This window comes from Balaenoptera ricei, chromosome 1, assembly GCF_028023285.1.
Source record: "Balaenoptera ricei isolate mBalRic1 chromosome 1, mBalRic1.hap2, whole genome shotgun sequence".
NCBI lineage: Eukaryota > Metazoa > Chordata > Mammalia > Artiodactyla > Balaenopteridae > Balaenoptera > Balaenoptera ricei.
The window spans coordinates 9,277,071-9,290,573 of record NC_082639.1 but is presented as its reverse complement, the minus strand read 5'-3'; the positions used below and the strand labels follow the sequence as shown (position 1 = coordinate 9,290,573).

The following is a 13,503-nucleotide window of genomic DNA, read 5'->3' as shown; positions in this document are numbered from 1 at the left end:
AAGGGTATTTTTAAGAAGTATGCCCTGGGGCTTCCCTGGTGGCGCAGTGGTTGAGAATCTGCCTGCCAATGCAGGGGACACGGGTTCGAGCCCTGGTCTGGGAAGATCCCACATGCCGCGGAGCAACTAGGCCCGTGAGCCACAACTACTGAGCCTGCGCGTCTGGAGCCTGTGCTCCGCAACAAGAGAGGCCGCGACAGTGAGAGGCCCGCGCACCGCGATGAAGAGTGGCCCCCGCTTGCCGCAACTAGAGAAAGCCCTCGCACAGAAACGAAGACCCAACACAGCCATAAATAAATAAATAAATAAATAAAAATTTAAACAATAAACAAAAAAAAGAAGTATGTCCTGCTTCAGGCTCTGAGAACGGCTGCAGCGCTCGGCGCAGCGCTGGGCCAAGGCCGCCAACGCGGGCTTGTGGGGAACCTCACTGCACAGGCCAGGTGGGATGGACAGACGCCCCACGGCCTCCTTGCCAGGCTGCTCCTCGTGGCTCGAACAGGGCCTGGAGGGGACCCTGAGGCTCTGATCTGGCGGCCAGGCTCTGGCCCTGGGCCGGGTCCAGGCAGGGGTGAGGCGGTCACTGCCACGCTCCCTCCTGTCACCTCCGGGGCTCTTACCGCTGCTCCTGCGCCGCGATGTGCAGAGAGTCCATGATGAGGCGAACAGCCTCCGCGATCTGCTTGGCCCGGACCGTGTGCTGCTCAAACTTGGTCTTCACAGCCGACTGGGAGATGCACTCCTGGAACAGACAAGAGGCGCAGAGGGAGGCAGAGGCCACCGGCCAAGGGCCAGGCTCTGGCATCCACTGCCAGGGACACGGCTGGAAAGGGCCGGGGAGGCACAGAATCGCCAGACACCAGGATCAAAGGCTTGTGCTCACCTCAAATCTCCTCTCAAAATTCTGAAACTCAAGCATCCTCACTTGAAAGCCTTCTGCAAGAGCGCCCCCTAGGAGAATTGCACCACATTAGTCCAGAAATAACTCGCAGTCGAGAGCTTCTCACTCAGGGCTCTTCTCACCACCTCGTTCTCAGAACTGTTTCTACTGGCTGACTTAGTATGAGACCCAACGACTCAAATGTTAGGGAAAAGCAAGAAGCTGGTTCCATCGTCACCTCCTTCGGGCATGCCCTGGGCCTTCTGGATCCTGGCGTTGAGCACCTCCTTGGCAGACACAAAGAAGATGCGGTCTCCAGCCTGGCCTCGATCCACCACAGCCAGCTCGTCCACCAGGAAGCTGGTACAGCGCTCCATGTGCTGCCGCCGTACCTGGAGCCCAAGCAGACGGGCGTTACGTGAGCAGGCAGGGTGCGGGTGGGCCCCTCCTGATGGAGCCCGCGGCCCCCAACTGTTTCTTTTCTAAAACACAGATAATCTGTTCACACAGCTCAGGGTTCAAAAGGTACAAACACACATGCAGCGACCATCTCCCACCATCTGTCCTCCAGCCACCAGGCTCCCCAGAACCCAGGTCACAGGGGTTCCCTGGGGTACAGCCTGTCAAAGACAGCTGGTGCATCAACAAGCTGAAATGCTTACACGTGCCCCAAATTGCCTTGTTAGAGCCTACAGAGTGTCTCACTTTGGCGCCCCAGAAGGAAAGGAACCTGGGTGGGGGGGGGGATTTGTCAAGAAACCTACACCTGGACTCTGTACTGACAAGCTGAGTCTTCCCTGGGCCTCGTTTATTACATGAGTGGCCGCACCCCAAAATCCCTCCTAGCTCTGAAGCCCTAGGGTTCTACTGCTGGAACTTAAAAGTGATGACAGCCTCTTGCGGACACCTGCCGCGTGCCAGGCCTTTTCTCAAAGTTAACAGATTTCATCCTCTCAACAACTCTATTATATCCAACTCACAGGTGAGGATTTACTGGAGGGGTTAGGGAATTCACCAGTCACACTGCCCAGCGTCAGCCTGCTGACTACGTGCTTTATCATCACCCCATATCACCTGTTACTCCTTTTTCCTTCATTTCACGCATAAAAAGTAAAGCATTCTGAGCTGTCAGTAAGAACCAATTATTCTTCACTCCTCTTTTAAGCTTCTTTCCTGGATGTCTTTCTAAAGCTAAGCCTGTTCTATAATGATTAATTCTTTATGAACTAAAGAGAGCAAGCAAGGGTGCAGCAGCTAACGTGGTAGGGACGTTTCTCAGACCGGGAAGAAAGCCTTTTGAAGAGTAGAGGGGTCCGGGAAAGCGAATGGGAGAAGTGAAGGGTTTGCATTTTGTTGCTGCTGTTGTTTTTTTTTGCCGCACCACGCAGCAGGCAGGATCTTAGTTCCCGGACCAGGGATTGAACCCGTGCTCCCTGCAGTGGAAGCACGGATTCTTAACCACTGGATCTCCAGGAAAGTCCCAAAGAGTTGTTTTTGTTTCTTCGTTTTGTTTTTGTTTGGTTTTGTTTTTGCCACACTGCACGGCTTGTGGGATCTTAGTTCCCTGACCAGGGATTGAACCTGGGACCTCAGCAGTGAAAGCACTAAGTCCTAACCACTGGACCGCCAGGGAACTCCCACGAAGGGGTATTTTTAAAGCCATCAGCGACCCCAAGGAACACCCGGGACTTCTCTGGTGCTGAAATTCATTCAGGGATGTGGCCTGGGAGAGCATAAAGAGGGACTGGGTAGACACATGGGGTGGCATTCCCCAAACTGCTGGGTAAAGAGGCACCCACCTCCTCCATGTACTCAGGCTCCGAGGCGGACGCGTCCCAGCGGTTGTTCAGGATGAAGATGTTAGGGCGGGACAAGCGCTCGCTCACCTTGTGGAAGAACTGCTTTTCCTGGAAGGGGGGGAAAGACCTCAGTGGGGGAGGAGCCGTGCCAGCCGAGGCCCTGCCAGCCCGCCCCCCCAGCTGGGTCCTCGGAGTGGGGGAAAAGGCGGAAGAGGGGTTACCGTCTGCATCAGGGTGGACTCTGAGTTGGCCACCAGCACGAACACATCAGCGTCCAGGCAAAACTTGTCAATCCAGCTATCCAGCTCTGTGGTGACATCGATGCCAGGGCTAGAGGTGACAAGGATAAACTGTCACCAGACACACAGACCATGGGCCCCATTCTTCCTGCTCTGAACAGACCTGAGGCAGCCAGGCAAAGGAGGAGAAAGCTACAGAAGGGAGAGAAATTGGGCCTGGCCCTTATTGGAGGGATTTTTACTTTTCATCTCGTATCCTTCCAGACTGTCTGAAAATGTGGTTTTTGCCATACGCACCTATCACCTTTATAAAAACCTAATGATCTGAATTTTACTTTGGGGGTATACAATTAAGGTGAAGTTCTGTATTTATGTGAGTCTGGCAAGCACCCTAGCACTGCATTTCTTGGTATAGTTACAGCCTGTCCACAAAGCAGGAGCAAAGTGTCCCTTTGAGAAAAATAAAATACAACATGGACCTCACCACCACAAGCTCCACCCCCCGCCCCCAATAAACACACTAGTGTTGGGTTGAGGCTGAGAACCTTCCCAACTTTTGAGCACCTCCCTATCCCTCTTTACAGACCATCACTGGGACATCTTCAGGGCCCTGACACCTGCCCAGGGATACAGTAACCAGACCCTGGAGGAAATCCAAGAGGCAGGAAGATTTGGTTGAGCCAATCTGAAAAGCAATATACTTAAGCAGAGCAACAACAGGACCTAGGGGATCCTGGCCTGGATGATCCAGAAATGGAAAGCTGGTGCCCTCCCAGCTTGGACCTCCTGGGGAGGCACCTTCCCTCTTACCTGTCCATTAGCACAAGGTCATCCTTGAGAAGCGGACACTTGGAGTTGGGCCACATCACACTCACCAGGCTGCCGGCATGCAGCTGCTCGTCCTGGTGAAGGGCGTGGGCCAGCTGGTTCACAGTCTGATGGGGGAGAAGGGAAAGAAAGATCAGGGCCGAGGAAGAGCCTCCAGCCTGGAGATTTCCAGTGCCATGTGGCCATAGCACGATGGCCTGAGACTGCTGCCTGATCTGCTACCCCTTTTTCTTTCATTTCACACATAAAAAAGTCAAGAGCTGGGAGCTGTCAATAAGAACCAACTATTCTTCACTCCTCTTTTGAGTTTCTTTCTTGGATGTTGTCCTAAAGCAGAGGGTTTTCTGCATTAATTAATTCTTTATGAACCAAAATGAGCATCTGGCCCCAACCAAGAATGCAGCTGGCTCTCAGAAAGATGAAAACATGCAAGCCCCGAGCTGACGTGTCAGAATCACAGAGCAAATGCAGGGATCGCTCTCTGGCAACACGCCAAAGAACAAGGCACATATGCTCTTCATCACAAAGAGAAAAGGCCTGCCCAGCAATTCACAAGGACTGTGAATCCGGACTTCAGGCGCTCCGGGTTTCAGACCCTCCCTGAAGCTCTCGCAATTCCCAAGCAGCCAGGCTAGGACAGGGCCCCCCCAGACTCCACCGCAGTGGAGGGCACTGCCTTCTCCTTAGACCTTCCAGTGGTCCTGGCACAGTGGATGCGCTGGCTGGTCTAAGCCCGGATTTAACCCACCAGCATGCCCAGGGAGGGCTGAAAGCCGGGCCGGCGCTGCTCCCTCACCTTGACATTCCTCTTCTCCTCTGAGCCCTCCGTGAGGAGGAAGGCCTCGTGGCCATCTGTGCCCTCCACCCGCAGGAAGCAGTTGGTGGTGTGGCCGATCCCGGAGGGCAGCACTTTGTCCCAGAGCATGGCATTGATCACAGTGCTCTTCCCGTTGCTCGTCCTACGAGGAAATCCTGGCTGTCAGTGAAGCTACCGCTATCTGCGTCTCAGGCTGTCACTAAGAAGTTACAGCCTGCAAGTCCAAAGTCTTGTCCTCCACAGTGATGCGGCGTGTGCCCAGACAGGCAGAGAGGGCTCTCTGTGTTTATGAAAATGCTGGACAAACACCCGTGACCCGTGCTGTGATGTGCTCCTGGTTCATCACGGCAAACCAGGCTACAAGGGGCTCCCTCAGTGTGGCGCCGGCACGCAGACGCTCTCTGCCCTCGAGAGAGCCCACCACCGAGCTTGAGGCTCTCAGCATCACTCTGGAGACCACCTGTCTGACTCCGAGGGATAACCCACCCCTCCTCTTCTACTTGGAACCACTCACTCACCCCCAGGGTGGCTTCCTCAGTCTGAGTGACCTCAGCTGAATGACCCCAAAGTCCCTGGTTTTCTACAAAAGGCCAATTTTGCTGCTCTTCTCCCATCACGCTCCTCCCAAACATGAAGCCCCGCCTGTCAGTCCCAGCTGATAAGGGCCGGCTACAGGGCAGATTACTGTAGCATTCCTGCCCGTCACGCCCCTTTCCGACATTCTGGTTCTTGAAAACAGCTCCACTCTGCAGACTCATCTCTCCAGCTCACCAAAGCCAGGGCCACAGCTCTGAGGGGAGGACGCAAAATGACAGCCCGGAGGTCTGAGGGCCACCCCTGAGGTGATCAGGGGCAGGGGTGGCAGAGTGCCAGTTCCTCAGGCTGCCACTGTGCGCACAGCATCCACCCGTCTGGGTGTCTTTTTTTTTCCTGTATTGGGCTTTACTTTTTTTAAAGGTGCTGTGGTATAACAAGAAATATGTTTGGTCTTTGTCCCTAGTTCCTGGCACAGAGCTCCTAAAACCCTTGGAATTTCCTGAGTGGTAGGAGTGCCTTTAGTTACTCATAAGGAGCCCCTGTTGAGCACACCTGTTTATGCTAGTGAGGTGACTGAGGTGGGGCCCCCAGGCAGCCTCAGGATGGGCTGGTCACCAGAAAGACCAAGTGATAAGAGGGTTGGGACTTTCAGCCCCACCCACTGACCTCCAGGAAAAGGAAGGAGGGCGCTGTGGATTAAGCTCCATAAAATCTCTTGAACAATGAGAACTGATGAGCTTCAGGGTGGAAGGCAGTGCACCTCAGTTCCACAGGGACAGAAGCTCCTGTGCTCAGGACCCTCCCAGACCTCACCCTGTGTACCTCTTCACCTGTATCCCTTACAGTACCCCATTATTTATATACTAACCAGTAAATGTAAGTAAATGTTTCCCTGAGCTCTGTGAGCCGCTCTAGCAAATTAAGAGGAGGAGGTCGTGGGAACCTCTGATCTGTAGCCAGTGGGTCAGACGCCCAGGTTTCCGAATGGCACCTGAAGCGGGGGCGTCTTGAGGGACTGGGCTCTTAACCTGGGGGGTCTGCCGCCACCTCCAGGCAGCGCGTCAGAACTGAGTTCACTGTGTAGGCCACCCAGTCAGTGTCCACCGAGAACTGGAGAAGTCCTTGGTACTGTAGCAAACATTCCAGAGGTGCCTACCAGACCTCAAAGTGTAACAAGAAGGATATCTGAGGGCTAAAAATATAAAGCATTTAGAAGAAAACATAGGGGAAAAACCTCATGACACTGGGTTTGGCAATTTCTTAGATATGACATCAAAAGTATAGGCAAAAAAGTATACATAAATTGGACTATATCAAAATGAAATATTTCTGTGCATCACAGGACACAGTTAACAGAGTGAAAAGGCGACCTATAGAATGAGAGAAAATATTTCCAAATCATATGTCTGATAAGGAATTAAATCCAGAACTCTTACAACTCAAAAACAAAAAACAAAAAAACCACACCAAAACGACATAAAAAAACCCCCCAAACAACCCAATTTAAAAGTGGGCAAAGGACTTGAATAGACATTTCTCCAAGGAAGATATACAAATGGCCAACTAACACATGAAAAGATGCTCAACATCACTAATCACTAGGGAAATGCGAATCGAAACTACAGGAGATACTACCTCGCATGCATTAGGACAGCTACTATCAAAAAAACAGAAAACAAGTATTGGGAGGATATGGAAAAACTGGGACCCTTGTGCACTGCTGGTAGGAATTAAAATGGTGCAGTCACTATGGAAAACAATATGGTGGGCAATTCCTCAAAAAATTAAAAACAGGGGACTTCCCTGGCAGTCCAGTGGTTAGGACTCCGAGCTTCCACTGCAGGGGGCACAGGTTGGCACGGGTCCAATCCCTGGTCAGGGAACTAAGATCCCGCATGTCGTGCAGCGCGGCCAAAAAAAAAATTTTTTTTTTTTTTTTTTTTTTTTTTTTTTTTTTTAATTTTTTTTAAACAGAATGATCATATGGTCCAGCAATTCCACCTCTGGGTATATTCCCAGAAGAATTGAAAGCAGGGTCTCAAACAGATATTTGTACACCCACGTTCATAGCAGCATTATTCACAATAGCCAAAAAGTGGAAGCAACAAGTGTCCATCATGGATGAATGGATAAACACGATATGGTATACACATACAATGGAATATTGCTCAGCCTTAAAAAGGAAGGTATTCTGACAAATGCTGCCACATGGATGATTCTAGAGGACATTATGCTGAGTGAAAGAAGCCAGTCACAAAAAGACAAATACTGTGTGATCCCAGTTACCTGAGGCACCTCGAGTAGTCAGACTCATAGAGACAGGAAGGAGAATGGTGGTTGCCAGGGGGGTGGGGAGAGGGGAACGGGAGTTGTTACTTAATGGGCAGAGTTTCAATTTTCCAAGGGGAGGAAGTTCTGGAGATGGATGGTGGTGATGGTTGTACAACAATGTGAATGTATTTAACAAAACTGAACCATACACTTAAGAATGGTTATGATGGTAAATTTTACGTTATGTGTATTTAACCACAGTTAAAAATAAAGAAATAAGCAGGAGAGCACTGAACTCTGAAGCATGCCAGCTGCTTCTCTGCCTTGGGGCCCTCAGGCTGCGATCCCACACAAAGTGCCTGCCTCCCTGCCTGCCCCCAGCTGGGAAGAAAGAAGGTATGAGGGCTTTGAGACTCACCGGCCAAAAAAAGCCACTTTCATGTGCCGCCGGGCCAGCACCTCGCTGATGCCCCTCACTTTGGACAGGTAACCTCTGACGTCCAGAACCTGTTCTTCTGTCGTAACAGGGTCCAGTTCCGCATTCCTGTAGGTGTCTGGAGGTGGAGATTGAAAATGGCTCACCCCACGGTCAGAGTTCCACAGTCACAAGTCTGGAAGGCAGAGTCCACCACCACGGCTCCCTGCTCCTCCCTACTGTGGGCCGCAGTGCAGTTAAGAACACGGCTTCGGGGACTTCCCTGGCGGTCCAGTGGTTAAGACTCCAAGCTTCCACTGCAGGGGTTGTGGGTTCAATCCTTGGTGGGAGGACTAAGATCCCGCAGGCCGCGCAGCCAAAACAGAAAGGAACACAGCTTGGGAGCAAGACTGCCTGGGTTCCAGTGCAAGAAGTGCTGGCTCTTACCTCTTCCTGACTCTTTGTGACCCCAGGCAAATGAACCTTCCTGGTCTTAGTTTCCTCACCCTTAAAACACAGATAACAACAGTACCTACTTCATGTGACTAGTGAAAGGATTAAATGGATTAAAACACAAAATCGCTAAGAATGGGGGCCGGTACCTAATGAAGTTGTATGTTTTTTACTTAACAAATACTTACCAAGTTCTCACTATATGCCAGACACTGTTCTGATCACTTTTCTTTTTTTTTTTTTTAATTTTAATTTTATTTATTTTTGGCTGTGTTGGGTCTTCGTTGCTGCGTGCAGGCTTTCTCTAGTTGCAGCGAGCGGGGGCTACTCTGTTGTGGTGCACAGGCTTCTCATTGTAGTGGCTTCTCTTGTTGCAGAGCATGAGCTCTAGGCAAGCTGGCTTCAGTAGTTGTGGCACACGGGCTTCAGTAGTTGTGGCTCGTGGGCTCTAGAGCGTGGGCTCAGTAGTTGTGGCTCAGGGGCTTAGTTGCTCCGCGGCACGGCATGCAGGCTTTTCCTGGATCAGGGCTCGAACCTGTGTCCGCTGTATTGGCAGGCGGGTTCTTAACCACTGCGCCACCAGGGAAGTCCCTGATCACTTTTCAAATACGGCCTCATTTAATCCACGGCATGTACCCATCAGAGTTAGCAGATGGCAGAGCCGGGATTGGGACCGGGTCCCTGTGCACCTTCACGAGGCTCTGCCTGTTCTGGCCCCGCTCACTGCTCCAGCCAGGTCTTGGGCACCTGCTGCCTCGCATGCTGCCTCACCACATCCCCACACTCGCCACTGCTCTGGGCTTTGCTCAGTGCTTCCCCACGCCCCTCCCCCACTCTGAAGAACTAATGCACCGCCTCGGGGTGCTCTGGCTCTTTCCCACTTAGCCTGCCCTGACCACCCCTGAGTCAGGTCCCCTTGTTTATGCTCCCACAGCACCCTGTACTTCTCCTATCTTAGCCCTTATCTAACCACAGGGTAACCGCCTAGCTCACCTGTCTGCACCACCTACCACGTGAGGTCCAAGCTGTCTGATCCCAGCACCCAGCGCTCAGCGGGTGCACAATGTTCGCTAAGCAAACAGATACTAGGATCACTGCATTGCTTCTTCCCAGGGCCCTTGACAGGCAGATGGATAACATACTATGACAGATGGGAGCAACTGAGCAAGATCCTGACCCCATCCCATCTAGTACTTACACGAGGAAGGTCATGAGCTGGCTGGACAGCAGACGGGTGTTTGCCCCTCAGCACACTCTTGCTGCAATGGACTAAATGTTTATGTGCCCCCATGTGATGACGGTATGATGGTACAGCTGACCCTTGAACAACACGGGGGTTAGGGCGCCGACTCTCCACACAGTCAAAACTCAGCATGTAATTTAGTCAGCCCTCCGTATCCACGGTTCTGCATCCACAGATTCACCCATGGATTCTGTACTACTATAGTATTTGCTACTGAAAACAATCCACATATAAGTGGATCCGCGCAGTTCAAACTCATGTTATTCGAGAGTCAACTGTATATAGAGATGGAGACCCCATGCCTGGGATTAGTGCCCTTACAAAAGAGATCCAAAGAGCTAGCCAGCCACTCCTGCCATGTGGTTACATGTGATGATACAGAGAAAAGACAGCAGTCTAGGAAGCTGGCCCTCACCAGACACCAAATCTGCCGGTACCTTGATCTTGGGCTTCCCAGCCTCCCGAACTGTGAGAAATAAATTTTAGTTGTTTACAAGCCACCCAGTCTATGGTATTTCTGTTACAGCCTCCCAAACAGACTAAGGCACTTGTGAACCACTGGGCTGATAGGCCCCAGCACTGAGAGCACTCCCACAGCGTCCAGAACACGACAGGTGCATTTCAGAGATGCCCAGCGAGCTTCCCCTGCAGTTGTTGCCACGAAAGGAAGTGAGCAAACCAACAAGACCTCCCCCATCCGCTGGCCACCCCCTACTCAGACCCATCAACATTCTTCCCTTATGTGGGCACCTGGGTGTGGCCTTTGGAATGCGCCCCGGAGGAAGCTGGCTCTTAAGCCTGTGGCTACATTTAAAAGAAATAGGCAGTAGGCCAACAAGCTCTTGTTACCTGCCCTTTAGAGAACAGTCCCAAGGCAGTAGCCATCCCCTTCCCTAGCCAGGACAACCCCAAATACATCTCAGGATCGCTCCAGCGCTTTCCCTCCTAATACAAGAGGCTTCATATTTCCACAAAAAGAGAAACCAAAACACCCACTCTGGATGCCGTCACACAAACACCTTCATTATTAATTAAGCCGGTGTTCGTCCACAGAACCATCTGAGAGAGTCAGAGCATCACAGAGGGTTAGTCTGGGCTCCGGCGGGACAGGGGCCTGGTCTGTCCCATCTCTGCAGGCACAGGGCCAGGCACACCAGAACTATTGCTAAACAAACAGATAATAAACTGGAATAATTACAACCACCAATCTGATAACCTTGAAATTCAAATTTTTAAATTTAACAAATACTTCGGGAACGCCTCTCTTGCTTCAAGCACCACGCTGAGGGCAGGGCATAAAGAGTGCATTCTTAGTCCATTCGGGCTGCTCCAACAAAATACCATGACTGGTGGCTTAGACACAACAGAGGTGCATTGCTCACGGTGCAGGTGGCCGGCAGTCTCGAATCGGGGTGCCAGCCTGGTCAGGTGAGGGCCCTCTTCCAGGTGGCAGATTTCTTGTTGTATCCTCACGTGGCGGAAGGGGGCGAGGGAGCTTTGTGGGGTCTCTTTTATAAGAGCACTAATCTCATTCATGAGGGCTCCACCCTCATGACATAATCCCCTCCCAAAGGCCCTACATCCTAACACCAACACTTTGGGCCTCAGGATTCCAACATGTGAACATGGAGGGACAAACATTTACACCATAGTACTGGAACTATTTCCTTTCTTTAAAGGGAGCCTAAAGTAGCAGCCTGACATGTAACCCAACCAGAAGCCAAGGTGCTCCAGTGGAAAGCAGAGAGTGGAGAGCAGTGTGTCCCAGGGGCATTCCCATTGAACTTTTAGGGTTCTGCAGACTAGAATTTGGAAACCCCTGGTCTCACCTGAGCCCCTCTTTCACAAATGAGGAAACCAAGGACAGATAAGATTCAACTACTGGGTCTTCACTGACAATCCCAGGACCTGGAGCCAAGGTGTGCCTTCTAGAGAGGGAGTCTGAGAAGCCAGTGGCTGGAGTTGGTGCTCAGACCTAGTGGGGCCCTGGGAACCAGTCCTTCTCTGCTGACAGAGCAGGGATTAGAGGTTGGGCTCAAATTAGTAACTAGAGGAAAAGGTACTGGTGACACAAGTTTCTTATTCATAGTCCTGTTGTCTAAAAATATCAGTGAGAGAACACCCTGGTCAGGAACAACCAACACCCGGACAGTGCCGGGACTGATGGCAGCCAGACCGGGCCAAGGAAAACACCTGGGCTTTGGAGTCAGAGACACCTGGGTAAAGGCTGCTGTGTCACTTACAAGGTATCAAACAACTCTCAAAACCTCAATCTGCTTGTCTCTTAGATGAGGATACGATTCACCTACCCCTCGTGACTAAATGGAACAGAGTTCGTAGAATTCTTCAATGATAGGTCCCTTGTTTTCCTGGCCCAATCTCCCCGGAGTCCAATTCCACATGATTCCGAGAGCAGAGCACCGCTGAAGGTGACAACCCATCTGGTCATGAGCTCCTCAAGAGCAGGGCTGTACCCCCCCATCCCCAAATCCTGCCACCTAAATACTGAAGCTGACAGGAGTGGGCCTGGCTGAGTGCGTTGCCTGTCTCACCTTCAAGGAAGGCAGCGCTCTCCTGGATGTAGGCCCCCAGCTGCTCAAAAATGCCATTGATCTTCTTCTTGGCGGTGACAAAGTGCTTGAGCGGGGAAGCATTCACTTCAGCCATGTGTCTCTTGTCCTTCTTGACTGTGATGATGGAGTTGCATCGAGAGAAGAGCAGGGACATTGCGCTGCAAGAGAAAGAAGACACGTGAGCGAACCCGGGGACACCCAGCTCAGGACGTTCTGCTGGGGTGTAGTGGGGTGCAGCAGGGGGACGGGCACCAGCTCGAGGGTCCATCCAGAACATGGGCCCTCCAGGACTAGATCAGGGACAGCAAGATCAGAACCAGCACCTCAAGAGTAGGAAGGGACCACTTGGGCCAGTCTCCATGTCACACAGTGTGGGCACCCAGGGCCCTGAGCTCAGGCCTAGCGCTGGCTGTTCCCTGCCTGGTGAACAGGGACAGGCCTGCCCTCCCCATCTCAGAGGGGGACAGAGGGGAACCACAAGGTAACACACAGAGAAGCCCTCCTCCTAGCCTTATGCAGAAAAGAGTGACAGAAATCTCACGTATTTCCTATACATCACCCTCCTGAGAAAAAGCACTGGATATTGAAAGCAGTGAAAGCATAGTGACCCTCGAGGTCAGGCACTCCCACCACCCCGCCCTGGCTCCTCTGCCGCCCGGTCCCGATGGCCCTAATTCCTAACAGGTTTTTGCTTTTTGTTTTTATTTTTGGTTGCTGGGGAGGGGTGGAGGAGTGGACGGCAAGGAAGGGTGATCTTCAAATGAGAGAGGTCTACTTCTACAATTTACTTAAAAACGTTTACTGTTCTCTTTCATTATAAATGTGTACACTGTAGAAAATGTGGAAACTACAGGAAAAAAAATCCACAACCCCACCATTCTGTGACAGGCACTATTAACATTTGCTTATCATCACGGTCTGTTTTTGTGTGGGTAGCTCTCCTGCTCTCATTCAACCACATGCACATCTTTGCAGGCTCTTTTTCTTCACATGGCAATAACATGCGAGGGGCCGTGAGGCTTAACTCCAAAGCCCTAGAGATCTTTGCTCAAAGTCAAAAGAGGGAGACAGACCAGAGAAGGCGGTCCCCAGATGTGGCTGGGCATCCCTGGATCGTTCCTCAGAGTTCCCAGCTCGCACAGTGCCATTTCTTCAGCAGAGCCCTCAGACGCTGGGACGTCACGGGGAAAAGGCCGTTCTGAGGATGAGGGGAGTGTGCACAGCTGTGTGTGCCCGGTTCTGCCCTCCTCAACACGCAGCAATTTCTTGTCGGCCCCTCCCGCCCAGCCACCCTAATCACACCGCTCTCCACCAGACCCGGCACTCGCTCTAGCTGGGAAATGACAGCGCGTTGCCCACGAGTGAACATACATGAGAAACTGCCAAAGTGTGTTGAACCAGTTCCTGAGAAGCAGAAAGAACATCTGGAACAAATGCATAATAACTGA

The 13,503-nt window shown here is 51.7% G+C and overlaps 1 protein-coding gene across 3 annotated transcripts in view; it reads right to left on the bottom strand.

The window, feature by feature from the left end:
- MFN2 (mitofusin 2) overlaps nt 1–13,503 on the bottom strand; it is a 28,313-nt gene that overhangs the window by 9,848 nt on the left and 4,962 nt on the right. For all 3 annotated transcript variants that reach the window (XM_059913340.1, XM_059913358.1, XM_059913350.1), the window contains exons 3-11: nt 12,035–12,213; nt 7,790–7,925; nt 4,543–4,705; nt 3,729–3,853; nt 2,901–3,009; nt 2,680–2,787; nt 1,119–1,272; nt 884–951; nt 621–742 (exon numbers count right to left, since the gene is read on the bottom strand). In XM_059913340.1, the coding sequence (XP_059769323.1) occupies nt 621–742; nt 884–951; nt 1,119–1,272; nt 2,680–2,787; nt 2,901–3,009; nt 3,729–3,853; nt 4,543–4,705; nt 7,790–7,925; nt 12,035–12,209 (1,160 nt within the window). In that variant the 5' untranslated portion in view covers nt 12,210–12,213. The remainder of the gene's footprint in view (nt 1–620; nt 743–883; nt 952–1,118; nt 1,273–2,679; nt 2,788–2,900; nt 3,010–3,728; nt 3,854–4,542; nt 4,706–7,789; nt 7,926–12,034; nt 12,214–13,503) is intronic.